The sequence below is a fragment of the Anopheles gambiae genome, chromosome 2 (assembly GCF_943734735.2).
Source record: "Anopheles gambiae chromosome 2, idAnoGambNW_F1_1, whole genome shotgun sequence".
Taxonomy (NCBI): domain Eukaryota; kingdom Metazoa; phylum Arthropoda; class Insecta; order Diptera; family Culicidae; genus Anopheles; species Anopheles gambiae.
Genome location: NC_064601.1, coordinates 5,151,898 through 5,178,453, shown reverse-complemented (window position 1 = coordinate 5,178,453; position 26,556 = coordinate 5,151,898). Strand labels below are relative to the sequence as shown.

General features: G+C 47.0%; 4 protein-coding genes across 9 annotated transcripts; 1 reads left to right on the top strand and 3 right to left on the bottom strand.

Annotated features, from left to right (window-relative positions):
• Positions 1-47: 47 nt before the first annotated feature.
• LOC1281715 (heterogeneous nuclear ribonucleoprotein M) lies at positions 48-8,182 on the bottom strand. 2 transcript variants are annotated; one of them, XM_061644651.1, is made up of 6 exons: positions 7,827-8,182; positions 6,834-7,020; positions 4,094-4,361; positions 2,052-2,951; positions 1,829-1,964; positions 48-1,740 (listed from the first exon to the last, which is right to left on the bottom strand). In XM_061644651.1, the coding sequence occupies exons 2-6, from the start codon at positions 6,887-6,889 to the stop codon at positions 1,685-1,687; spliced, it is 1,416 nt and encodes a 471-aa protein (XP_061500635.1). In that variant the 5' UTR covers positions 6,890-7,020; positions 7,827-8,182; the 3' UTR covers positions 48-1,684. The 2 variants fall into 2 exon arrangements, with proteins under 2 accessions (XP_061500635.1, XP_551368.5); XM_551368.5 differs by lacking the exons at positions 6,834-7,020; positions 7,827-8,182 and adding exons at positions 5,457-6,082; positions 6,381-6,585.
• A 149-nt stretch (positions 8,183-8,331) lies between these two features.
• Positions 8,332-10,303, bottom strand: LOC1281716 (large ribosomal subunit protein uL22). Of its 3 annotated transcripts, none has more exons than XM_551371.5 (3): positions 9,499-10,303; positions 9,014-9,108; positions 8,332-8,934 (listed from the first exon to the last, which is right to left on the bottom strand). In XM_551371.5, the coding sequence occupies exons 2-3, from the start codon at positions 9,092-9,094 to the stop codon at positions 8,452-8,454; spliced, it is 564 nt and encodes a 187-aa protein (XP_551371.1). In that variant the 5' UTR covers positions 9,095-9,108; positions 9,499-10,303; the 3' UTR covers positions 8,332-8,451. The 3 variants fall into 3 exon arrangements, with proteins under 3 accessions (XP_551371.1, XP_003435844.1, XP_061500636.1); XM_003435796.2 differs by having other exon boundaries at positions 9,466-9,514; XM_061644652.1 differs by having other exon boundaries at positions 9,433-9,512.
• Positions 10,304-10,903: 600 nt separating this feature from the next.
• Positions 10,904-12,278, bottom strand: LOC1281717 (NAD-dependent protein deacetylase Sirt6). The gene is made up of 3 exons (XM_321669.5): positions 12,079-12,278; positions 11,340-12,008; positions 10,904-11,274 (listed from the first exon to the last, which is right to left on the bottom strand). Exons 1-3 carry the CDS (start codon positions 12,142-12,144, stop codon positions 10,945-10,947), a joined length of 1,065 nt encoding a protein of 354 aa, XP_321669.4. The 5' UTR covers positions 12,145-12,278; the 3' UTR covers positions 10,904-10,944.
• Positions 12,279-12,716: 438 nt separating this feature from the next.
• On the top strand, positions 12,717-26,277 carry LOC4577204 (mucin-2). 3 transcript variants are annotated; one of them, XM_061647522.1, is made up of 9 exons: positions 12,717-12,853; positions 13,417-13,735; positions 13,818-13,894; positions 13,967-14,152; positions 14,229-14,588; positions 14,653-19,542; positions 23,102-23,245; positions 23,326-23,853; positions 25,315-26,277. In XM_061647522.1, exons 2-9 carry the CDS (start codon positions 13,575-13,577, stop codon positions 25,329-25,331), a joined length of 6,363 nt encoding a protein of 2,120 aa, XP_061503506.1. In that variant the 5' UTR covers positions 12,717-12,853; positions 13,417-13,574; the 3' UTR covers positions 25,332-26,277. The 3 variants fall into 3 exon arrangements, with proteins under 3 accessions (XP_061503506.1, XP_061503504.1, XP_061503505.1); XM_061647520.1 differs by having other exon boundaries at positions 23,326-26,277; XM_061647521.1 differs by having other exon boundaries at positions 12,730-12,853; positions 13,420-13,735; positions 23,326-26,277.
• Positions 26,278-26,556: the final 279 nt, after the last annotated feature.

The window sequence follows — 26,556 nt, the reverse complement described above, 5'->3', positions numbered from 1 at the left end:
TTGGTCATCATGCTTTAGCCGGAAAGTGATACACAGGAACCACCTTGTTTCATTTTTGGTATTACTGTAGAGTTTGTACTTCGTTAAAACTGAAAGTCGTTTATTTTCTGCGCGATTACTAAACACCCCATCGACTTTAAATGTTTATGGGCGATTAAAATGTTTCCTACAATGAAACATATGACACTATTTTTGTGTATGTGTGGTGGTGATTTGCACGGATGCCGAAAAGGTGAGACGTCTACACCGCCCCACGACGGTGTACGATTTGTCTGGATTATTATTCCTTTTTTTTTAGTGCCTTGTTTTACCCTTCTTACCCGCGTTTGCTATTACACTACGCACGCACACGATAATAATGTGGGGATTATTGATTGCTTTAGTTTGCTACACGGGCGACGAATTATTAGCGGATGACGGTGAGAGAGAGAGTAAGTTAAAATGCACGAACTAGCACATCATTCGTAGCGTTCGACTAAACACAAAAACGTTCGTTGTGTGTAATGCGAGATGATTTTGCATAAATGCAGCATCATTGTAAGGAGGATCGATCAACTAATAACATCCGAAGGATAAAAGCTCTTCAATCAATGGACACTTGGGGATTATTGTTGCTAATGTATCGCGTGTTAGCTTGTGTGTTTAAGGAGGGACGCATTTTGTTCACATTTGCTGAAGTTCTTACGGCTATAAAAAACATGACTGAGCGAATACGAAAATACAGTATGCATATGTCTAAAGAGTCCATTTGTGAAAGATAGAGAGAGAGAAAGGGAAATCCAATCGACAACGTACAGTGACGGCGGGGGTTTAGCGAAACCAAACAATATTGTTCCTTCCAGCAAATCCAAACACTTGGAGGAATGGTTCAAAACCGAATACACAAATTTAAGCACACAGGTGCAAACTTCTTGGGTCGTACACCCGTGCACGAATGCTGCTGCCCCTGGGCGAACGAGGGAAGTTCATTCCGCAAGACTGCAATACAATCTACTCTCTACAGTCGACGCAGTGGTAAGTGAAACGAAAGAGTTCGCGATATGAACTGTAGATGCTCTGCTGGAGGTTTGCTATCGGAGCGATTTAAATGCCAGACATAATATGCTTTTGGGTGAAAAGAATCGTAACACACGGCGGGGTATTGCTATACGTTGCTGCTAGATGACAATCTACGAGCGCCCTCATGATCACACACGTGTTTGTCTTGCTGGCTTGGCGGGCTTACTGACTACTAACAGAGCTACGGAGGAGGAACCGGCGGTTAAAAGTCGACAGCTGTTGAGGTTGATGACCTCAAGCAAACAACGCCTGCTTGTGGTATTATGCATGGTTAGGCCCACAGCAATCCATTCTCCCAATCCGAGTGTCTGATGGTAAAATATGTCCTATTAGACTAAGATGAGCGTAATCGTAATCCTGCGTTTGTCTCCAATTTTAAACGACATCACACACACACACCCAACCCGTAGCGGGTATTCCGAACTTTTTTTTTTCTTCTTGCAGCTTGGACTGTGGAGTACACCGGGAACAACCGGAAACGAATGGAAACTATAACACGAAGAAAGTGAAAGCGGAGCGAAGAACTTTGCCGCTCCACACTGGACGAACCACGACGCTACGGAGTGTGTGTCTGTGTGTTTGTATGTATGGGAACGAAATCAAGAGATCAACGGCAATCTCTAATTTAAAAGAAAGTCACATCCACCGTTCGTCCTTCAAAGCGCGTCCCGTCCATTAGTTCTGAAGCAAGAGAAAGAGCGAAGAAAACGGATTATAAATTAGAGAAAATGCAATCAAACGTGCGCAGCGAACGTGCGTGAACACTTACTAATGGCAACATCGGCGTCCCGTTCCTTGGCGAAACGAACGACACCGGTGTCCTGTCCTCTGATTTCGGCAAACTTCACCTCCCCGACGTCACGGAACTTATCGCGCAGCGTTTGCCAAGTCCAGGAAGACGGCATCTACGTTCAGAAAGCAAGTAAATACATAAAAGCCGTGTGAGCCGTGTTCTGGTTTTACCCCGCGAATGTCCCTAATGGTATACATACATTGCGAATGATGATCGTGTCGGACATCTTGCGGTTGCCATTGTTGATGCCGCCGTAGTTGCGACCGTAGTCATCGTTCGGTGCCGTGCTGTAGTTGCGAACGTTGGACGAACCCATGTCGTAGTCGTTGCCCCGATTCGACCCACCGTTACCGAAGCCGGACGAGTAGCTTTGGTTGAAGCTAGAGCCCAACCCACCGTCATTGCCGGCCCCGCCGAGACCGCTGAGCGCGCTGGACAGGCTGTTGCCGAGACCACCGCCCAACCCACCACCGGCACCGCCCAAACCGCCACCGACGCCACCGGCCGCTGCTGCCGCGGCCGCACCCAGCCCGCCGAGCCCGCTCAGATTGGACAGACCGGCGGCCGCATTCGACAGGAGCGAACTTTGCAGCCCGCCGGTCAGATTCGACAGGCCGACCACGTTGCTGAGCTGCGCCGCCAGGTTCGAGTTCAACCCGGACAGGCTGCTGGTGGCGGCCGAGTTGAGCAGATTGCTCGCCGTCAGCGGCGGCTGCACGGGCGTCGGGGCCGCATTGGCCAGCGTTGCACTTTGCATGGCCGTGTTTTGCTGCTGCAGCGAGGGCAGATTGCGCGCCACGTCCTTGAGCGGCTCACCGTTCGGACCCAACCCGATACCGATGCCCTTGAGGCCCTCGGGCAGCCGGCTCATCTCGCTCTTTTCCGTCAGCCGATCGAGCCGGACGGTCATGCGACGGTCGAACAGCATCTGCCGGTCAAACATCGAGATGGCCTGCACCGCCTCGACCGGATGGTCGTACTCAATGACGGCGAAGCCGCGGCTGTTCCCATCCTTGTCGACGGACAGATCGAGACTTTGGATTTTGCCCGCTAACTTAAACACCTGCTTCAGCTTCTTCGCATCGACTTTGTAGTCAAGCTAAAGGGACCGAACCAAACACATACACACACACGAACGACCGGCCCCGAAATACCATTTCACATACATCCGATGAGGAAAAAAGCGCACACACATACAGGCCACCCCCCATACACATTAGTCATTAATGACGAAGGCGACCCACCACGACGACGACGACGACGACGAAGACGACGACCCACGATGACAACGATGAATGGATGGCCAAAAAGAGAAAAGAAAAAAGAAAGAAAAACAATTGGAGGAGATACCCCCGTTGTAAGAATTGTTGCTGTACTAGCCCCTGGTGTTGTTGAAATACGGTTTAAGCGTTACTGAGAGGAGAGATCGTTTCTATTGAGCCGATCGATGTATCTCTACCGGAAAAATGGAACTTGTACGGAACGGAAAAGCGCAAACACTACTCTAGCCGCTCTGATAGTCTTGGGCGATTGCGATTTCGAACGTCTCACAACATTTGACACGAAAAATTATCTCCAACGGACGGTAAATGGGCAAACCACCAAAAATCCATGGCGCACCAGCAATCGACACCAACATGCCAACCAACATGTTTACAGACGTATTTGCATTAGAGAAAGAAGAACAACAGTCGACCACGACCGGAATAATTATGATAAGAGTATATGAAAAGAGGAATTTTAGGAACGCACGCCAAAAACTGTGAAACAACTGGCCCAGCGACAAAGCAATTGCTGACACGGGTGTAAATTAAATTGGACACGGAACAGAACAGTATCGATGTACTACGGTGTACGGAAGAAAACAAAATCAAAACAAATCTGCAAAACCAACTCCCTTGCGCTTCTCTCTGTGTTTGTTTCAAGCGCGCGTGTCGACGCGTATGGCACACTTCCACTTTGAGGACTGTGTTTGCATGCTCATACCCCTGCCGTACGCAATATCCAAACTAATGTACGCCCAATTGCCAATCAAATAATCGGTGTGACTCGTGAGAATTCAACCGTTACACACATCCACGGCAAGGTAACGCAACGTAGTAGAGATACATACATGAAGGAACGAAACGAATCCGAACGAAAAAGAGAGAAAAAAGTAGGAAATAGGGAGAGAGAGAGAGAGAAAAGGGGGCAACAACAAGAATGTCATGGTGCAGAAGAGTGATACTACTAGATACTCACATTCGCGACGAAGATCTTCGTATGCAACGGCCCTTGAATGCCTAACCCTTCCAAGAACTTCACGCTCAGACCGTACGTATTGTAGTCCTGGGAGAAATCATTACCACCGACACCGACACTGACGCCACCGAGATTGCCACCGCCGAGCACACCGCCACCTACATTGCCACCGCCACCGACAATACCGCCGCCACCACCGCCACCGCCACCTCCGCCGCCGCCGCCGCCACCTCCACCACCACCGCTACCACCGTGCGATGGTCCGGACCTGCAGATACAGAAACGACAGAGAGAGAGATAAAGAGAGAAATTCGCACGCGCGCAAACACACACGAGACGCGAGATACGGGATGATAGAAGAGAAAGAGAGGAAGAAAACGGTATATGAAAGGATATCTGGTACAGGATGATGATATCGTGCCAACCAAATTGGCTGTCTCTATAAGCTAAACTAACACGACAAAACACGCTACACGCTTGCTCTAAGGTGGAAATGGAGGTAAGGGGGAAATGAACGAATGGGCTCTGTACAGCTGGCATTACAGAAGATAGAACATGTGAGGCAAGCACCAATTAATTCGATAGTTGAGTGAAATGATGATGAGATGCCGATAATGAATGGGAATTTTGCGTCCCTATCAGAGGGATATCCTCGGCGGACACAATAGATGGTAGTAGGATCTATGGCCGTGAATGAAAAGAATACAGAATAAGTTTTCGCTTATGCTAGCAGGAAAGCGTTCAGTCTTTAAATCGAGTATGTACAATCAGTACATACATGAACAAAATATTCAACTAATTATTTGACCTGTAGCAGCGTAACATTCCCTGTTTATGATGAAACGGTTCAATTGCGATTCAAATAACCCAATCAACGACAAATATGAAAAAGAACAAGATTGAAAAGATAGTTTCGAAACAAAGCAAAACGTGCGAATTTCCGTTCTAAGACTGAAGACTTTCCATTTGAACAAAATAACAAAAAACCTATCCAGCAGGAAAGAAGCATGGCAATTTTGGGTGCGTTTTTATGTTGCTCCCAACTGATTTCAAGCAACAATCATTAACTTTCGGTAGCGCGTTTCACCTGCAATGCGCTGGCAAATGAGTCAAATATGAAAGTGTCTATAAATGTTATGGAAGTGTTCTTGCAAAGCAGCGTATAGTGAGAGACGTGAAAGAAGGAGAAAAAAAGAATGTAACATCGCAGCCAAATGACAAACAAAGACGCACCCCCAAACGCAGGTTTTGGCGGGAAAGGAAAGGTAGATAAAGGGACATACACATACACAACGACAGAAAAAAAGAATACACAAAGTAAATAGATAAAAGAAACGGATCGCAAACAGAAAGGGACACTAACATTCGATCGTCGTCTCGGTCCCGACGGCGGTTGTCGTTGTCGTTGCCGCGGAATGATTTCGGCACCACGCGTCCGTACTTGTCCCGTTCGTTACCGTAGTCCTCTTTGATAACCAGATTGCGGCCGTTAATGTCGTAGCGGTTCATCTTCTCCAGTGCCATCTGCACGTGTTCCGGCTTTTCGAACTCGACAATGCCGCACCCCCGGGGCTTATTGTTTTCATCGTGGAACAGCTCAACGAACGACACATCACCGACCTCCTTGCGGAACAGATCCTTCAGATCCTGCCACCGGTACTCGTACGGTACGTTCGACACGTAGATGCGCCGACAGTCGCTACGTTCTCGATCGCGGCTTCGATCGCGGTCGTTGCTGAAACGCGATCCGGCCCCGCTGCGTCGATCGGCACGTCTCGAACGGTCGCGATTGTTTTGATCACTGTCGTTATCCATTTGCTCGGTGTGCGCTGCACGGACGGCCGGTAGGGCGAAACGCGACGAAGCGTACGAGGGTGAAACAGTGTGACTCAACGCCGTATGAACAACAAGGATCAAACCCAAGCGCCAGAGAGAACACCGATTCTGTAAACGCACGCACGCACACACACTCTCTCGCACACACACGCGCTAAAACGGTAACAGAAAAACCACCATTAGATAGGAAGAGCCTTTTCAATCGGAATGCTGTGAACAATTATGGGAAGATTAGACAATTGTGTGCGAGCACACGCACTAGAAAAGAACAAGGATGCCACCACTCGTCTACTGGCCGGGATGTGATGGGCACCGGGAAGATCCGGCAACGACAGGACGAATACATTAAACATGGCGGAAAACGCCGCATCCCCTACGTTGCAGTGGTTTGCTTTCTGGCCGCACGTACGACGCCATCATACGCGATACTGCACAAGAAACAATTCCATACCTTTCGTTCGACGCTAATACGCTAATGTGGCTCAACACAATCTTATAAACAACGCGAAAAACACTATTGCTTCACTGGAACTCCTCCCAGTTCCTTATTTGTTTCACTGCGGGCGGAAATCTCCTCACTGCGATACAAGAAGAAAAAGCGCAAATGATTTCGTCGCCGTGAAAAATGGACGCTTGACCATTTGACATTTCTGTCAGGTGTGGAAAAGAAGGAATCAAGAAAACTGTTTCTACGCAAGCAATAATCAAGCGAAAAGCTGATGAAAATCACAGTGGGCTACGGATGGGAGATTTGAATTTGGGAAATTATTGGGTTTTAAATGAGCAGTTGGTGTAGGATTTCGCATTTATTCTAATCTACAAACATGCAAAGCGTGTGCATTATGCATATGGAAATGTGGTTTTAGCTTAATATTGAAAACAATCTAAAACTAAGTTTATTTACCAGCGTATCTTGATTTTGATGTGCTCCGTAAAAGTTGCCTTCACGGTTTTGCTCATGAAGTTATATTAAGTAGCAGAGTTGAGCGGAAACTGTTTGATAAGCTGTGCTGGAAACCACCAAATGACCTGCAACTTCGTATCTGTTCACCATATCTTGCTACACCATTTGTAGGGCAGTGGCAGCAGACCTATGAAAGGGGTACGATTGAAAATGATTCAGGATACAAGATATTTTATCAGAATATTAAACAATTTCCAAGCGAACTAAAAAGTCCTTTCTTATTGTCAACTCGAACCACACTACAGGTCACACATCCCGATTACAGTTTACGATAGGGGTAACCAAGTCCAATAGATACCTATACCAAATATTGAAATGACAAGGACGAAAACGATACTACTGCACGATATCATACGACCGGTGTGGCCCAAAATATAGCAAACACGGTATAAATGGACACTGTTTGTACACGAACGAAGGACCGAACAAGGCGGTAGAAATGCGGCAAAACGCGATGCTATTTTTCCCCACCTAAATAATACTCAAACACGCGGACCGATTCTCGCTGAGGCTTTCGCTAGTATGGGGCAATGCTTTTCTCTCACAAGAGAAAACCCTTTTATAAGGAGTCGAGAGAAGGGGAACAAGAACAGATGATTTCGCCAGGAAACATTTACATTTTTGTCTAACACCTAATATCTCCTCCTCCTTCTCCTAGACGACTAAACCTAGTGTTCGAATGTTATGAAATTGAGAAATATCAATCTTTAAATAAAAAATGGATTTACTTGCACAAAATGGTCGTTGCCGGCGAAGAACTCGTAAAGCACATGCTTTTTTACGGAAAAAGCGAACCTTCCTCAGATCTTTGCTGCTTTTATCTTTTACACTGTACGAACTAATAATATGTCCTTACGCTTTCCCTAATGGCTCGATCTATCTCGTATGAAAAAGGGGGCGATTGGCACACAGACACACACACACATCCCTTACGTTTTTCTCTCGAGGACTCAGCTCAGTTTTCCAGCTGACTCGATACTAGTGTTTCCAGCCAAACTCCAGCGGTTACTATTGCTATGTTGTTTAAAGGACATGTGATCCGTAAAACAAAGCTACGAGGAGAGAGAGAGGATTCTTGCCAAAAACGAGAGAAAAAAAACCGGTTGTGTTGCAGTCTGCCTACAGGTTACTTGTAGAAGTATCCCTTGTTCAAATACACTCGAGAGTGATCCAAAAGTTACTACTCTACTCGCACCAACACTGAGAGTTTGAAGTTTCTAATGCGTTTCTAACGCTCTAGATAAAGGACAGTTGAAGAGGCTAACAGTTCCTCATTATCAAACACTCAATCCTTACACGCTTCTTTCCTAGATTGCCCGTTTGTATCGAAAAGACGATGAATTACTCATTTTCTCAATAATCGAATATATTCCTCCCTCCAGGTGCACGCTCTCCAACTCTCCGCAAAGGACTAAAAAACCAACACTACACACATTAGTTTGTTTTTTTTCTCACCACACTTTTGCTTTCCTCTGCACTTTTGGGTGTTTTTGTTGACCGTTTTATTCGCCTCCTTAAAGAACAATTTTGCACAGCGTAAGCATACGATCACGCACCCTTACTCGTTGCGCATCATCTTCTCCTTTTGCCGCTGCAGCTTCTTCTTGGACAGCTTCTTCTTCGCCTGCTCCGACTCGTCGGTGGCCTTGGTCACAACGTCCTCCTTCTCCGTCAGCGACAGCTCGATGTGGCACGGCGACGACATGTACGGATTGATGCGACCGTGCGCACGGTACGTGCGGCGACGCAGGCAGGGCGCGCGGTTCACCTGAATGTGGTTGATCACTAACCGATCCACATCCAGACCCTTGTAGTCGGCGTTCGCTTCAGCGTTTTTCAGCAGCTGCAGCAGAAACTCGGCAGACTTCTTCGGCCAGCGACCGACCGACGTGCCCCAGTGCTTGGCCTGAGCGCAACGGCCCACACCGCCATTGAAGCGGCGGAACGGTACGCACTCCTTCTTTTCGATCACGTTCTTCAGGAAACGCTGAGCACGACGGAGCGGCATACGCTTGATGGCTAGTGCCGTTTCGCGAGTGTTCTGTGGGTGAGGAAGAAGGAATCGATCTTAGCACACATTGCACTTCCAACACCACTTGCCATCCCGTGGCACAACGTACCTTGAAATGCACCCGAAGGTTCGAACCGCGCGATTTACAGGATTTAGAAGCATTGTCGGGTTCCTTAGCGTAACGTCCCATCTTGAATCCGAAGTCTGTGGAAGGAAGGGCACAATACAACACGGTTAGTTTTCCCTTGTACAACTCTCGCAAACGCAGAAATCGACCGGGAAAAGTGCTCGCCCCGGTAATGCTTGTAAAAACGTGAGCCGAAACGCTAACTGAACATCAACAGCGGCAGCACACCGTTCGTCTCGTCCCACCACTCGCCACCAATAGTTGATGTTGATGTTCAACGTAGCACCAGTACTCAGCGGTACAATTTCCCCGATATTTGGGCAAATTCTTTCCAGCACTATATCACCGCATGGCAGCGAACACTTTTTCGGTCGATTTCCAGCCGTGAATCATTGATTTACACTTAGAAATCCGATTAATTCAGCGATTTTTACCGACAACAATTGCAATGCGCTCCCGTCACTTACCTTGCAAGATGCCGGAAAGAGAGACATCCAACGTTTTGACAGGTTAGCTTCCGCTTTTTCAACTGTCAAACCTGTGGCGTTAAATAGGTGGTACGCGTTATTTTTTCAAGCAAATTCCGTGAAACGTTCGATTTGTTTGAGTTTCTTTTTATTTTTTACATAGGGTAACTGTACCAGTTTTCGGCAGTGTACCTATTTTCGGCAGGGTAGCTAAAACCGTGAAATTCTGCACAAATGCGGTAAAAAATTTCACAAAACACAATTTTGTAGTGAAAGTGTACTTATTTGATATTCACATACGAAGTTTCACACCATTTCATTACGTATTCTCCAAAATATCAAATAAATTGTGCTTTTTTTCGGTAGCTTTGCTGTCAGCCAATCGTTCGGCAGGTTTTGTGATTAAGAGAATCAGAACAGTAAAACAATGAAAAAGTGGTGTATATTAAAGATTTTATGCTTATTTAATTTATTCTAACTTGTTCGGAATTTTAAAATCACGATAAACAGGTTATTTTTCACTTTAAATGCTGCCGAAAATAGGTACACAGTAAATGTTCATTTTTGACAGCTCAATGTTGTGGGCTCCTGCCGAAACTCGGAACAATAACACACTTTGAATTTGGCTGAATATTCCTTTTAAAATTGATCAGAACACTATAATGCGTATGTCGACACATAATATGACCTTTCTTGTACCAAATATCACCAATTTTACGACAAAAAATGCACTAACTTAAGAGAAAAATAAATATTTGTAAGCCAGTTCACACCGTACGCTATAACCATCAAACTGTCAATGGCTGCTCTGTTTAAACGTCGCATCAAAATGTCTGTCGAAACGGGCCAAAATAAGCAACATAAAATTAATAATTAAAATGCTTTTTAACACCAATCTTAGGAAAGTAAGAGTGTTAAATTGCTTTAAACATTTTTTTGTACATATTCACATTTATACAAACATTTTCTGACCCGTATTCGCGCTGCCGAAAATAGGAACACAGCCTGCCGAAAATAGGAACAAACTGCCGAAAATAGGAGCAAAATCAATGTTTGCATTTTCACGAATATTTATGAAAAAGGGCTTTGAACCGGCAAATAAAAAATATTGTAACATACTATAATAGTTTATCAACCAGAATAACAACACTTTCATGAAAAATAATGAAAAATGTTGATGTGTGAGCAATTTTTGTGAAACTGCTGCACTAGCCTGCCGAAAACTGGTACAGTTACCCTAAATTAAGAAATGGAAAATTACAGCAAAAAGTGATGAAATCACAAAATAATAATTTTACTAGTCTCGTTAAATGTACGAAAATCTGGTTTTATCATTATTGATCAACTCACAAAGGAAAAATACACTAGAGGGCGAAAAATATTCATAAAAAGCATTTCATCGTCCTTTGTCCGTAGCAAGAGTATTAAGTTTTATTCATTCCACGCTCAACTATTTAAATCTCCTTCATTTGTTGCATTGCTACGTTGTTCTTGTTTTAGTTTCTTGTTGTTTCTTTTTAAATCCTCGCGGTCCTGATCGATGCTGGATGTGGAACATCGCTTCTTTAGCTGGGTTTTCTCTTTTATCGTACTATCGTACCGTTTTTCTAATGATTTCACCATTTTTCCATCGATGTTCCACTGCACACTGTACGTATCGCGTTTGGTTGGATCTTCTTCCCTCCGATACTCAGGTATTTCTACACCTAATCGTTTGGCCACTCGTTCAAGCACCGCATCAACGTAGGTTGAAATTTTCAAATCTGCCTTTTTGTCCTGCAACGAGTTAAGGAAGAAATATAGCAAAAGATACGTTGTGAATGGACAAGTGCACCACTTACATGCTTGGTCGGCTGCAGATTGCAGATGACGAGTCGTCCTCCGTGTTTGAGATTTTTTAGCGGTAGATCACCGCTCGGCACGATTTGCAATGTCGTCCCAAGGCAGATGTTAAGATCTGCCATCGCGGAATGCATAAATGCCAGTTGGAGATCATTTTCAGGTAGATCATGCTCCCAGTCTAGGATGTTATCGATCAGCTTGCCTCGACGACAGGCGCGCTCCGCACTCGTGCCGGGACAAATGTTTCCGGTCTCCTTTTTGCCCACTGTTGGCGCTGGACTGCTTCGTACGTACTGACGACGACATTTGGTGCACACCTCCAAAAACATATTGCCGTGCAGTTCGGACAGGTGTTCCCTCGCAAGCCCTGACCGCAGATGCAAACCGTCGATATTCTGGCTGACGATGTACTGCACGTGACCACTGGCTACGAGCGACTTCAGAGCCATGTGCGTGCGGGTAGGCACGGCATCATCGAACGAAATATTAACAGCGGGTTTTTCCCCTTTCTCCTCCAGCGTCCAGACACCGTTGGGGCCGCGGAAATCCGGTATGCCCGCGCTCGTGCTAATCCCAGCACCCGTGTGCACGACGGTATGGCTCGAGGCAAGCATCATTTTCACCAGCTGCTCGCATTTTTCCTCCACCAGTTCGGGAGTATCAAAGATCTGTGGGAAGTTTTGCGTTAAAATATGATTCGCTCTCCGATTGCATCGCCTGAAGCGGGGGTAGCCTCACCTCTGCCACTCCAAGCACACCCTTGTTTTCATATTTTGACAGCCCTTCAGCGTAATTGCAGGACATGTCTAATTAATTAATTCTAACCAACGCCGTGTACTTAGCGAAAGAACGACCTTTAACCTGGCAAGCCCGTCTCGGCAACGCATTGTTTTGTAAACATTTCGTACCGCACGCGCACTTTGCGGGCAGAGCTCGTCGAACCGGTTCGGACCGGTACACAGTGTGGCCAGATACACCAAAAAACCACAGAGACGAAATTTTTTGATAATCGAAACATAACGCTTATTATTCTACACAATGACAGTGAGCTTTGTTTTCCTTAAATTTTGATGAGAATAACAGGAATACATAATCTTAATTCGTGTTAAATGGATGTTTGGCACTGCAGAAGTATACTAACAGCAATTTCGTTAGGATTTCGCCCCCCAACGGGTGGACCGACATTGGTTAACCGAAAAAAAGAGCGTTACAATGCGTTACATTTCATCTGTCAATATTTTCATCACGGTGATTATCGGTGTGTCTGGCAGCGGCCTGATAGGAAGCCAGGGAGGGGGGCACAAATGCTAACTTCGAAACGAGCACTGTAGGTGAGTAAAGGACGGGTAGAGAAAATGAGCGAGAAGCAGCGATGTTCGAACGTCAAAACCCCTCGCCATGTTGTACGGGCAAAGACGGCTGCCGTCGAAATGGTAGCAATCGGAGGAAGAAAATTTAGCTCCTGCGTTTAATCAACAACATTGCACGGTGCAAAAGGCCAAGCGAGAAAAAGGTATGTCGGTGAAAAATGGTTGCATAAAATTGGAACGATTGAGTGCGGGAGCAGGAAAATCAACGGACAGGATCATCGCACGGTTCACCGTTCGCGGAACTGCGAGTCACCTCTGGCACGAACAACCGCGTCCCTTTCAGCAAGCCCAACAAAACCGACAACGAAGAACAACCGCAAGGCTACGCAAGACGTCGGCGGGCAGTGAGCGGATGGCGACAAAAGATCGTGCAAAAAGCCAATTTTGAGCGGTTTGCTGGGCTGTCGCAAAGTAACAAAAGTACGGCTTGTGGTGTGCAGCAGAAGGAAAAATAAATGTACCAAGCGCTATGTGCCAGGGGCCTTCTTTCTCCTGCTCCAGTTCCGGTTGCGGCCGCAAGTGAAAAATGTTTTGCAATTAGCGAAACAGTTGCGCAAAATAGATAAACCTCAGCAATGCTCTAACAGCATAAGGGTGCAGCATCGTTAAAGAATTCGTACCGATATTCATTAATGCTGGCACATAACGATAACGAAGTCGACGAATGATTGCTGACCGACTGCTTTGTTCATTCTTTTCTTTGCAGTAGCATTTGACGGATAAGACTCATCAACTTAGGAGGCTACGTTGGATGCGCCCGGAATAGAGTTGGTTGTTGTTTGCTCTGGAGAGTAGGATTACCGTAAAGGCCGGAGAGCATTCCGTAAAGGCTGCAAAAGTAGGCGAGCAAGCAAGGGTTCCGGGATGGAGGAGGAACTGAGCGATGGTGACATCGTGTGGGTGAAGGTGAGCAACAGCTGGTGGCCGGGTGAGGTGATGGGCAGTTCGCGCCTGACCGAAGAGTTCCTATCCTCGCTCCGGAAAAAGCCGCTGGCGGTCGTCAAATTCTTCCAGGAAGATTCCTAGTGAGTGTTACTCTTTTCACTGTTGGTAGCTGCGTATTGGAAGAGGCGAGATAATGCAATTGGCTTTTATTTTATGTTACAGCGAATACGTAAAAAATCCAAACTTTATCTTCAAATATAACTGTCCGCGCAAGCATGAATTTCTTCGCAAAGGTTTAGGTTGGTGTTTCCGATCCTCCTGCCACTGCGGTTTGCGTATCGTTATTCAACTGTTTCCCTTTTTTATTGCAGAACAATATCGTGCTAAGATGAAGCACATGGAAAAGTTCCCGGCCGATGTAATGCACGCCGAACGTGCGACGGGGGGCGATCCGGATATTGTTAATTCAACTGACTATTTACCACAGAAGAAAGAACGCCATTCGGGAGCATTCCAGGATGGGCGCTCTCCTACTGGTAAAGGAAAAGGGCTAAAAGGTACACGTATGAAATTCTTGGCTTAAAATAGGTTAACCTGTTCCAATCAAAACAATTCTTCCTTTTGTGTTTGCAGAAAAACCTAATACGCCAGCCAAACTGAACACACCACCGTTCTCGTTCGGGTCGGGACGCAAAACGATTCACGAAGTTCGTATTTTAGCGCAACCTTCCAGCACTCCATCCGATGGCGAGGCCGGTGTGTCTCTTCCGACAGACAAAATGAGCCCCGCGGTCGGAGCGCATTCGGTACAGTCATCTCCCAGCCAGGTGTATCATTGTTACAAGTGTAACAATTACAGTGCCAACAGGCAGAATTTGATCATGCTGCACATAAAACATTGCCGAGCAACCTATGCTATAGGTAGTGGTGGTGGCGGTGGTGCAGGTGGCAGTGTTGGTACCGTATCTTCGGCAAATACCTCAACGCCAACAGGTAAGTTGGAAAGCAAGTAATGTGCTTAATTCACTAAATTGATCACATTTTCTTCGCACGGCAGCACCTGCTCGTAAAGCTTCGTCCGAGAAGATGGATGAATCTGCCGAAGAGGTCGACCCCGAGCCGGACATCAAGCCCGATCGTGCTCGGCGATCGTTACCAGTCGCAGACAAACCACTTGAGACGCCGATACGTAATGTCGACGTACCAGCTGCGGTTAAGAGCGAGCCGCCATCCAGTGAGAAACGAACGCGTGGAGGTCGCAAAACAACACCGACCGTTCAGGCTCCCAAGCAGAAGAAAGGTCGGCAAAATAAACCCGACCAATCGTCGTCGGTTCTGGACGAGGGTAAACAGGCCTCTGCTAAAGTAAGCGAACACGAGGACACTCGAGCTTCGGCCAACGTCGACGTTACAGTGGAAGATGAGAAGGAAGAAAATCTTCATCAGAACAGAGGAAAGGGCAGCGGTTCGGTTAGTCACGAAGAATCACCAACCCTGCATGCCGTGAAGAACAAAACGGACGTTAAGCTCAAGAACGAACTGCTAGCCGACTGGAGCGAAGACGAGCAAGAGGACGATGAAGGTGATAAGTTGGCGGGAGGAGTTGAAAATGAAGAGGAAAAAAATCCCACCAAGGAGAGTCGAAAAGATACTCCCCCAAAAGATGTTTCGCCGGTTCGAACCACAAAAGCGAGTACCAGAAAACAGCAGAAAGACACAAAGCAAGAAACAAAACAACAGTCACTTGCGTCGAAGAAGACGGCCAAGCCGGAAGCCAAAAATGAAACCGTTGCAATGGCCAAGAAGGATGCGGAGAGTGTTGCAGTGAAAGAAACGGAAAAAGATCCAGAGAGTCCTCCGGAAAGCAGTACAGTTGTAGCTGCTACGGCCCCACCTGTGACTGCGGCGACTGCTGGCGGTGTTACAGCGGCCGTTGTGTCAACATCATCAGCATCTAGTGCTGCGCCCATCGTTTCACCGCACGCCACGATCAAGTACCGAAATATCCCGAAAAAGCAAAAGCGCGAATTCATCGAAGTGACCAACGACGATGTGTCCATGGTGCAGGAAAAGTACGCTGTACCATCGCGCGAAGGAAGCACGGCTAGTAGCTCCTCAACGACAGGTTCGAACGAATCCTGTGCCGGGCCATCTCAAAGTATCGTACCTCCGACAGCACCGGCAGCCGAACGTCCGATTAGTGCGAAACAGCTCATACTGAACCGTGCTACCCGTGGTTCCAGCAAGTCGTTAAGTGGCGATGAAATCACGGCTGCAAGTGCGCCCGTGCCGGCAGACCACACTACACCCTCGGTCAGTACGGACACAAACGCTGCGCAGGAGGAACGGAAATCTCATATTGACGATTCGGCAAAGAAAACGGACGTCCAGCAGCAGGAGACCTCCTGTTTTGATTTCAATGACGACGAAGACGTTCACCAGCAGGAAAAGGTATCACCAGCGTCACAAACATCCCTAATGACGGCACGATTTGATCGCAAACGAGATCAAGCGGCGGCGGCCCGAGAAAAATCCACTACCGTAGAGCCGGAACCGTCGGAAGTTGATCGGGATGCACAGTTGAGCCAGGAAATTGATTCGCTGCTGGGTGAAACGAATATACCGAAACTGCCGGAAGATTTAAGCGACGTAATGACGGCCGTGTCCGATAAGATCGACTGTAATCGTACCCTTCCGCCGAAGGAACGTGGCAAGCGAATCTTCAAGACTCGTAACAAGACGGTCACCGCTTCTTCGTCTTCGTCACCAAAACGCGACGACGCTCCCGTCGGCGAAGAGGTAGTTCCTTCGGAGGGATCCGTTCCAGCAGAGGCGGCGAACAATAATGGTGATTCGAGCTCTTCTGCTGGTGATGTGGCGAAAGACAAAACTGAAATGGAACAGCAGCCACAGCAACAAGAAGCTTCTGAAGAGGAAACCGAAACCGTAAAGGGTAAGGACGAATCCAAGAATCGGGAAGATGACCAGAACCCATCCATTACATCGTCTGCGATGACAGACGAAGTTCTACCCGAGGACAAGGAGCTGCAGCAGAAGCAGCAGCACCAATCTGCCAAGAAAAAACGGAAATCGGACGAAGTGCTACTTCCTGATAGCAGCGGTAACGGTGATCAGCCGACCGTGCCTGCAGCAACACGCCGTCGCGGCAAGTATAGTAAAGCCGTGACGGATGTGCATGAAAAGCCGGCGGGCGAGAAATCTGTATCCACACAGTCAGTGTCGGAGGCTCGCGAACCCTCGTCAGTGTCGCGCAAAGCAAAAAGGCTTCGTAAGGAAGGGCCAGAATTGGATGAGGCCACACCCGCCAACACGGACGATAGCGACAAAAGTAGCGCTGAAGTTGCAAAAGTAACAAAACGAGACGTTTCTAGCGAAATAAAAACGAGTGTAGCGATGGATACGGCAGAAGCTACCGATAATTCGAATGATTTATCTGCTGTTGAAAAGCAGGAAGCTACCGATGGTGCGTTGGCCAAACATTTGAAAAAAAATCACGAGGAAAGCGTAGCTACACAGCAAGAAGCAGCCGCCACCACGCTTCTGACATCGAAAGCTACACCGACAGATCTGCAGGTAGCGGAAGCGTTGATAAATCTACCGGTCGTGGTAAAAGCGCCGCTTCCCGTGAGCAGCAGCAGCACCAGTTCCAGTTCGGCCGTGGACGAAGATGTTTCATCAAAAGCAAAGGTTGTGGCTGAAGAACCAGCAAAAGAAGCAGATACGACTGCTAGCTCCAGCACTCAAGCGGTATCAGTCTCTGTAGAGTGTGCCGGACAACCGACACCAAACAACACTAGCAGCAGCAGCAGCAACAACAATAGTAGCACTGCGAAAAGCATTAACCCTCGGAAACGACATCTTCAATCGATGATGCTGACCACAGCAGAAGCGACGAACCTACCGCAGTCGAAGAAAGTGGCGGCTGTTGTGGAACCACCAATGACGACAGGTGGAATTGAAAAAGAAATTACCACCGTCAAGGTGGTTTTGCCGCCCGAGGAAGACCCTCCATCCATTCCAGAGAAGAAGAAGCGTAACGAAGTGTTGACCGTTGGCGAGGAGATGGCATCGAAAGAATCTTCCCCAGTGTCGGCGGAAGTTGAAAAGCTTGACATCAACAGTATGCCAATCGTAATGGATGAAGGTGAGCTGTTGGTAGATGGAACATCCTCCATTCCCGCTCCCGCTGGCGCCATTACGGTCATGAAGAGTGTCAACGGTGCTGGAGGTGGGGCCGCCAAGCCGCCGCTGGTAGCGGCCACCTCAAAAGATAAACGGCAAACGACGGTGGCGATGGTAAAGGGAGGCAAAGCTTCCACCGAGCAAATTGTGATAACGAGCAAGGGTACCGTACTAACCACATCGACAGCGAGCGTAAGCGTCGCGTCGAAATTCCCCAGCTCCACTAAATCGTCGGTAACGGTGACGAGCGCAATAACACTTTCTTCCAGCTGCCGTGTCGCCAGCTCCACGCCAGCGCCAAGCGTATCCTCTCCACCATCGTCCGCTTCGTCGGCAGCCGCCCCGCAGTTAGTACCACCAAAGATCATTATAACGAAGAAGCCGCTACCGCACGCTGCATCCACTTCTACGGCTTCGTCCAAGGCGGGCAGCGCTGAGGGTTCGAAAGCGGTCGGTTCGAAAGCGCACGACCGTCGCGTGTCCGGCGACGGTGCTTCGTCTTCGGTGTCTTCTTCCTCTGGCAGCGAAACGATCACCGGCAAGAAAAGTCACCGCGTGCTCAGACTTACGCCGCAAAAGCTGAAAGAATTTAGCCGCCTCGGTTACATCGAGGAGCGGCAGGGCAAGGGCAAAATGCTGACCAAGAGTGGGATGCGGCAGTTGTACGGAAAGCAACAGCAGCTGCAACAACAGCAGCAGCAGCAGCAGCAGCAGCAGCAGCAACAACAGCAGCAACAACACATTTCGAGGAAGAAGCCCGTCCCAATTTCCACAAAGATCATCAAGACGACGGGTGGTGGTGGTTCAGATCACGCTGTGGCACCCGATAGCAACAGTAGTAGCGCCCGACCAACATCATTGCCCGAGGTTGCTTCCTCCGGTAGCAATGTGGTGATTGCGGCAGCTGCCGATTCGTCCGTGCAGGAATCATCCACTACGGTTGGACGCACTGCATCGACGGATCCAAGCGCGGTGGACATGGAGGAGGACGAAGAGATGCTCGAGCAGCAAAAGGTTTCCTCGGGGGAGGCGGGAGAGCTTCCTGCGTCGACGCATGTCGCCCCCGCCGGCGGTGCGGCTATTCTGTTGGAGGGTTCACCGTCCAGTAGCGGAGCTGGTGCAGCGGAAGTAATCCTCGGCTCGAGTGAACTAGCCGTCGTTGGTGGAGGATCCGTGACGGAGGCCAGCAGCAGCAGTACCGGTGGCAGTGGCAGCGGGACCACAGCAACCGGGGAGCAAGAATCATCTCAGCTGATCGCCGTACCTGCCGAGAACTTTGGTGGGCCACCGCACCTGTTTTACCTGTGCTCGGTGCGCGACGAGAGTCTCGTGCCAGTGAACAACGAGCTGCTCTACCTGGACGCTTCGAATCAGCTGGTAGCGCTGCCCGAGCAGCACCAGCAACATCCCTCCCAGCAGCAGCAGCATCAAGGACAGCAGCAGCAGCAACAGGCGGCGGGAACATTGACGGAAGAGATTATCAACCATGCGGAAGTGATCATCCCTACCGTGGGCGGTAGCAATGGAGCAGAGATGGGGGGTGATGGAACCGGCGAAGGTGGCACTACTGCCATCGCCAACGCAACCGGTGCCGTGGGAAGCGACGGTGCGCAGGAAGGCTTCGTGTTCAACACACAGGACGGGCAGCATATCATACTCGATCCGCAGAGCTTGATGGCGCTGGCTGCCAGTGGCGATACGCCGCACCTGATAACTGCGGACGGCCAAGAGATCATACTGCAAGGTGCGTAAAGGAATGCTTGCTATTTTCTTCGCAAATCCCCGTTTCCCGCTCAAAATCTCCCAACTCCGGTGGAGCTGGATTAATGTTTTCGGAATCCTTCTCTCATAATGCCAGTTATCGCTTCGTGTGCCTTTGCTTGCATTCAGTATATGTGTATGTTTTGCAACACATGCGTACTATCATTTTCGCTACATAAATCGCTTGCCTGCTAGTGTAGAAATTTGTGGTGGAGTTTTAGTTATTAGTTTCACTTTTATTCAATATGTGTGTTTGTATTTTTTTTACACAATGTTCACTATTATTCAGTCGGAGGCTTTTTCATTACTCTCTACAAATTCAAACGACCATTCAAAGACCATTGACAGACACACGCATTTACATAAGGGTAATGGTAGTCATTTTCACGGGCCGTGGTATGTTAAAGTTGCATAAGTAATTGTAAAAAAAAAACTCATTGAAATGTACAAGAGATAGTTGGTATCAACCAACCAGTTAGATGGGTAGGAATTAGATCGTCCTCGAAGTACATTTAGATCCTGTTTATCTTTTCCACTGAGACATGTATTTACAATACTGTTACTGTAAAACGATGTAAAAAATAGTCAGATACTTAAGGAACACGGTTTATTAAGGTGCCAGCTGAACATGTAATCATAATGTGAAACAATTCACAGGTAGGCAGGAAACAGTGTCCCTAAGAGATGCGATGTTTGGACATTTCAGTTCACTATTGTTATAGTAAACTATATGGCGTTGGACAAATAGTTTAAACGGTGAAAAAAACAGTAATAATGGTAACTTGTGCTTTGACAAAGCTAGGGTTCAATTTTGTAATACGCTTCAAGTCACATAATCATCAATCCACTTTCAATTCGATTCTTCATCCTCTTATGTGTCTCAATATTTTGTACTTTCGTTATGCCGTTAAACACCCTATGGTATATAGGAACATGTAGTAGCCATAGTCATCGGACCGAACCAGCCAGCGAACCGGTCCAGTTACGCACGTAGCAGTAGCAGTAGTTGTTCTTTATCTTCCCTCATATTCATAGGCTGTGGCCAGAATGCTCTTTATTAGTTCGGTCTAGTGTTATAGAGATGTCGTCCATCTGTTGGTCACGCTGACGCATTCAGTTCCTCGCCCGGATGTGGGTCACGTACTTTAGTTCCGTTTCTGTTGCAAGCAAATGCAATTACGTTTAGTTGTTTCCGACATTAAGAAATCATCTTTACATGATACTTTACCGGTTTCATCCTTTTCTTCTTCCCGGTCAACCCTCTCAAACACACAAACAATACCAACACAGACACACACACACACACATAACGAAGGGAGAAGGAAATTGTGTTGTGTTTGGGAAGGTTGGTTGTTCTGCCTCGTGTATTTTTGCTGTATTTTTGTTTATTTCCTCTTTGTTCTCTCTCTTAGTATGATTTTACACCCCCACCCCACTTGATAAGATGATTTCTTCCCACTCTATGGTCCCTCTTCCTGCTCTTCCTTACCCCCTGACACCACAGAGATGCAAAATTTCCATCCATACTTTCACGTTTCTGTTTTTTCCTGTAGGTAGCCTATTCACCAGTTCCGTATCGGTCGATGATCCCGACTATGTTTGAATCCCGAGTCCGAACTGCACGAAACGGCACACTACTGTGAAAGAATAAATGCGCGAGAGTGAATCCAGAAGCATGAGTAGAACGGAAGAAACAAAAAGAAACTAATCACAAAATAATAAAAAAAAACTAGGGATTTCCAGGGACACGAGACCGAGTGCGCTAGTTAGTCGGCAAGCAGAAAAGATCAAAGAATCAAAGGAGGAAACATTTTAAAAGAGCAATTAGTAAGACCTCTCTAGTGTTAGTGTGGTACATTAGTGGAACCGTGAAGCAGGAAGCGCTGTTGTAGGGTTTTGTTTCGAAGTGCAAATTACACTTGGAGGCACGTGCTGACCGAGAGCAGGAGTTCAGACGTGTGGTGTTCAGTAGCAAAACTGCTCCTGCTCTAGTGTCCTTCGTCATTTCTTACTTATCAGCATCATCATTTGCACTGCTGCTACTGTTACAACCACTACCCAATACTACTACTGCTACTACCCTCTGCTACTGTGAATACTGTTTCCTCGTAGAAAAGCTGACGGGGCTGCTGTAAAAACCGGCTTTATAAGTTAATATTTTAACATATGCTTGAATTTGAACAATTTTTAACCTGCTCGATGTGCGTGCTGTACCTTGCTACACTCTTCGTATAGGTGTGAATCCTCTTCTAACTATACGACGATTTAATATATATAGAACCCACGCCTTACACACGTTTGGCATCCGTTTTCCCTTATGTTTTAATCAGCATCGGTACGCACTTTCATGCTTTCGAGAATACTATTGTTACTACTCCGTAGTAGTAGTTGGTACAGAATATTTATTATCGGCTAGAGGTTTATCGGACGATAATGGTACGGATGGCAAAGCAAAAGAAGCATAGCATAAACGCACTTGTTCAGAGAACGGCAGATGGGAAGGCAGATTTATGCTATTAATATTTTATGTTTGCTCTCGATGCACACTCTTACACACGCTGTAATCAATTTAGTAACAAATAATAATCTCCTACAAGCACTTTGTGCTGCTTCGCCCTTGCTTGTTCATTGCCTACGAATACGTAATGAGCTTTAGTTAATAAGAGGATGCACGCTGGTGAAGGGAAATCATACAAGATGCGCGCATGCTTTCCAGAGCTTTTTGCTTGCGCCGCCACTCATCTCATCGCGTAATGCTTTGTGCAATGTGTAGTAGCATTATTTACGGTTAACTATTTAGGAAAGACGAATACTGTCTTGCCTTTTCTTCCGCCAAAACAACACAAACAAACGAAACTCATGAAGTGTAGCACATGTAGCGGGTTGGTCTGCTCTTTGCTCAGCACCATACAGTTTTGTCATAGACGAACATCAACACGCTAAAATGTTAGGGAAGAAACGTTTTGAAATATTCACGCCAAGAATGTAGTAAGAATAAAAAAGGATAGGTATAAAGTAAACAACAACAAAAACTCAAGTAAAGCCAGATAATTATACTACAATTATACAGAGGTTTATAGTAATATATTTAAGTAGAGTTATTACTCCCCCCGTACATTAGGTCTCCAGTATGCTAACCAGAAATAATGATCGTATGTGAAGGACACTTTACGAATGTAAGCAACTGCCGCCGATCATTCCATGATGCTCCCCTTTGAAGAACCCAATATATAAACTACTACTCACCTGACACAATTAAAACACCACACCAGTAGGCTGTCCAGCTGTCCTGTGTGTTTGTCTGTTTGCAATACTTGATTGGTCTCCATTCTGTGTTTGTGTGTGTGCGTGTGTGGTTTGCCTCTTGGTTGTGTTTGTTCGTGGCTAATCTATTGAACGGTTGTATAGCAACCAAAGCGCGCTTTTCGCTCACGGGTTTTCTGTTTGGTGTGGTTGCATATTGGTTTTATTTCTTTGTTCGTTATTTTCTTTTTAAAACAAAACCTCCCGGCCCTCGTTTGTGGCGTGTTGTGTCCGTGCAGAAACGGCACAGGAGTGGTTAGCGGCACTATCCGCAGGCCAACACGCGCAGCAACAGCAAGCCGGAGCAGTTAGCACGCTGGTTACGCCGGAAGGGACACAAATTATCGTCGCACATGAGAATGCTGGCCTGATTGAGCTGCAAGGTATGTTGTATTGAAGCTAACTTTGGGCCCTTGTTGAGTTCCATCCAATAATTGGTTCTTCCTTTCTCCTAATTCCGCAGAACATCCGGTACTACTACCGACGGAGATCATCCAGGTGAACCCTAACACCACGGTCGAAACCAACGCCGTGCTAACGAAACCCCCGATCATGTCGACCGTTGAGGTGCCGACCAAGAACGGCATCGAATCGGCCAGCCGAATCGGGGATAGAAAATTGGCTGCTGCCGTGTCTCCTCGAATGGCTTCCGGCAGCACTACTCCTGCCGCTGGAGCATCGTCCACTAGCAGCAGCAGCGGTAAAGCTTTAACATCCACGATTACCGCTGGCTCGGGTTCGAATCTCGACGAAACACTGGCAGCCGTCATCGGGCATGTGCCGAGCAATCCGCACGTGCCGACCTCGCTCGAGCTACCGATCACCGTTACCAATCCGGTCATTGCGAAAACGAGCACCGCTAGCAGCAGACTCAATGCGACGGCACCGCTCTTTCCCCTGACGACGACGGCCGCTACGGTCGTTTCTTCGTTTGCGGACGCTATACCAGCTGCGGCAACCGTGGTCCTAGTGTCCGGAGCTGATGCCCCAGGTACGATCGATCATGTTCCCCATCCTCGTTCTCCATCTCCATTCGCAGCAGCGTCGTGTCCTTCTCCAGCAGCGGAGGGGCAGGAGGCGAGAAAGGATAACGGTGCAGAGCAGGAAGAGTTAGAGAAAGAGTCCGAAGAAGCAAGCATGATGACTGTTCAGCAAGAAGAGGGTAATGACGATGGCGACCACGCCGACGATGGTGGTGGTGACGCGTCGGGGAAGGAAAAATCAGCCTGCTTCGATGAGGATGATATTCAAATTCCCAGCACACCGGAATCGGCTCAGAACAACGACGAAAGGCAGCAGCAACAGTACGATGACGAGTTGATGGCAAGCGATGAGGAACAGCGTGAACCAAACGAGAACCATCTGCTGTTGGCGAATGAGAACTCGAACTGTAGCGAAATCATTGCCATCCAGCCGAACGTGGTCGTGCTCGATGGTGACATGCTACTAAACTCACCCGCAAACGAAGACGATGACGCAGATGATGATGATGGCATCGATGATGATCTGATGATGGAGAACGAAAGTGAAGAGGATGGCGTAATGACGGTGCAGCAGCAGCAGCAGCAGCAGCAGCAACAGCAGGTGGTGCAAGATGTGGTTCAGGGCCGTTCCTTCGATCAGCGACCACCACAGCAGGCTCACAGAGCGCGCAGCCGTGTGCCACCGGCGGCAAATGGAGCCAACGGCCGGCCGGATAATGCGGTGAACTTGGCGGAGCATCATAATAGTAGTAGCAATAACGATAGTGGGATCGATACCAGCATGGCCGCCGGTGGTGTTGCGGCATGTGAAGCCGCTGCTGCCTCTAGTAGCGGTGAAGGTACACCGACCACCGTACGCCGGCCAATCGTCGAACGATAAGCGGTCCGGCGAGTTTGATTTCAGACGTTTCATTTGCCTGTGTGTGTGTGTGTGTGTGTTGTGAGTTACCCCCGAAATCAGGCACATAATTATTACATGGAGCGCGAAGGTAGCTTGGAATTCTTAATACTTACACACCACTATCCTTTACTTTTACTGCGTTGATATTCCTCTCTTTTGGGTAAAAAAATGTTGAAAGTATGGTTTGGTGCTGCTCCTCTGTAATTGCTACTCTATCTGTAAAACGTATTAATTTGTAATTAGAGTAGACATTGAAATCGAGTCGAGTCGAGCGAACCACACAAACCGCACGCTGGTTTCTTTACTACGTAAACCATACGTGTGTGTGTGTGTGTTTGTGCGTTTTCTTCTTTTGGAAGATTGTAATTGCTTTGTAATCGTGTTCTAGAGCAAACTTTAGTTAACTTGTTTACTTTAGCATTTATGTTTCTCTTTCCCGTAACGCTTACTTCTTTTTAGTACAGTTTTTTTTTTCTTCACAAATTTCGTTCGGTTTAATTTTGTAAAACTCTTTACGTGTTTTTCTTTTACCCTTTTTTTTTCTTCTCTTGTCTATGTTTTGTTTTAGATTCTCTCATCTGCTGACAAGTGAAAAATGGAACATTTTACGCGTTGGGAGAGGAACCGCAACCGCAGCAATAGAATGTGAATCGAATTTTATGACCCCGTTTAACCAGCTTCGTATTCATAAGTCTCCAACAAGCATCACACACACACATACACATAATTCGCTCGTGTGTTGCGCTTGTTTTAAGCCTCAGTGACTAAAACAAGAAGCAGAAAATAATGTACATTTTAAAACGTAGAACCAAACAATCCGTGTGTGGCTGGTGTGGTGTTGCGCTTGCGATTTTTTTAGTTGGCACGATTCTTAACGTATGGAAATGTTAAGAGATTCTATAGATTTAGCATGAGTATGTTTTTAGCACATGTTTTAGGGAAACAATTACGTACCGATCGGTATCGGTCGGCCCCGTTCAATGCACACTCGTAAATCAGGTAGAGAAAGTGTTTGTTTTTTTTTTCAAATTGATGTAAGGATTGTTAGGTGCTAACAGTCATGACACTATACTAAATTACATTCAAATTGTGTAGGATTTCGAAACACCCAGTTGGAGGTGGTAGATCCATGAGGACATGTGCGATATTGTGTCGAATTCCTCCACCCTCCACTGTGTGTAGACATTATTGCGTGGACAGAGAACAACGCCTCGGGAAGGTGTTTCCGGTTTGGCGTGTTTTCGTCATTTTAGTAGTGTTTGGGATTTTCAGCAGAACGACCCTTTTTTCAGCAGCTGCAGGATACTGGAATGCGTTCTTCGCTAGAAGCAAAACAAAGAGCGAAGGCCTTACAATAGTGTATAAAACGTGCTCTAGTGTTTAAACGTTTCGGAAGGGGAGTGTGAGCGCTGCGTTACAACTTGTATACTCTGCATACCGGGCGGCAGTCTCGCGATGAAGAAACTTACTTGAAGCTTTGTACAAATGCATAAACAATAAATGTTAGTATTTTCGAATCGAATACAACAAAGCCGACTGGTTGTGCTTGTGCTGAGTAAGATCGAACCGAATACAAGCTGTTCCAGGACGCTTCCTTGACTTTTTCTTAAGGGAAGTGCACTTCATATTCCATTATATTCAATTGGACTCCATGGTACCCTTTTCGTCTTCTAGGAAATTCCTATGGGATTTTAAAACAGGTCCAATTGGCTGCTATATGAATCCAATTCCCATTTAATAGAATTTCAAGAAAGAAAGAGTCATTAAAGTGTCCCACAGCTATGAGAACTCCTGAAAAAACCCTGTAAGA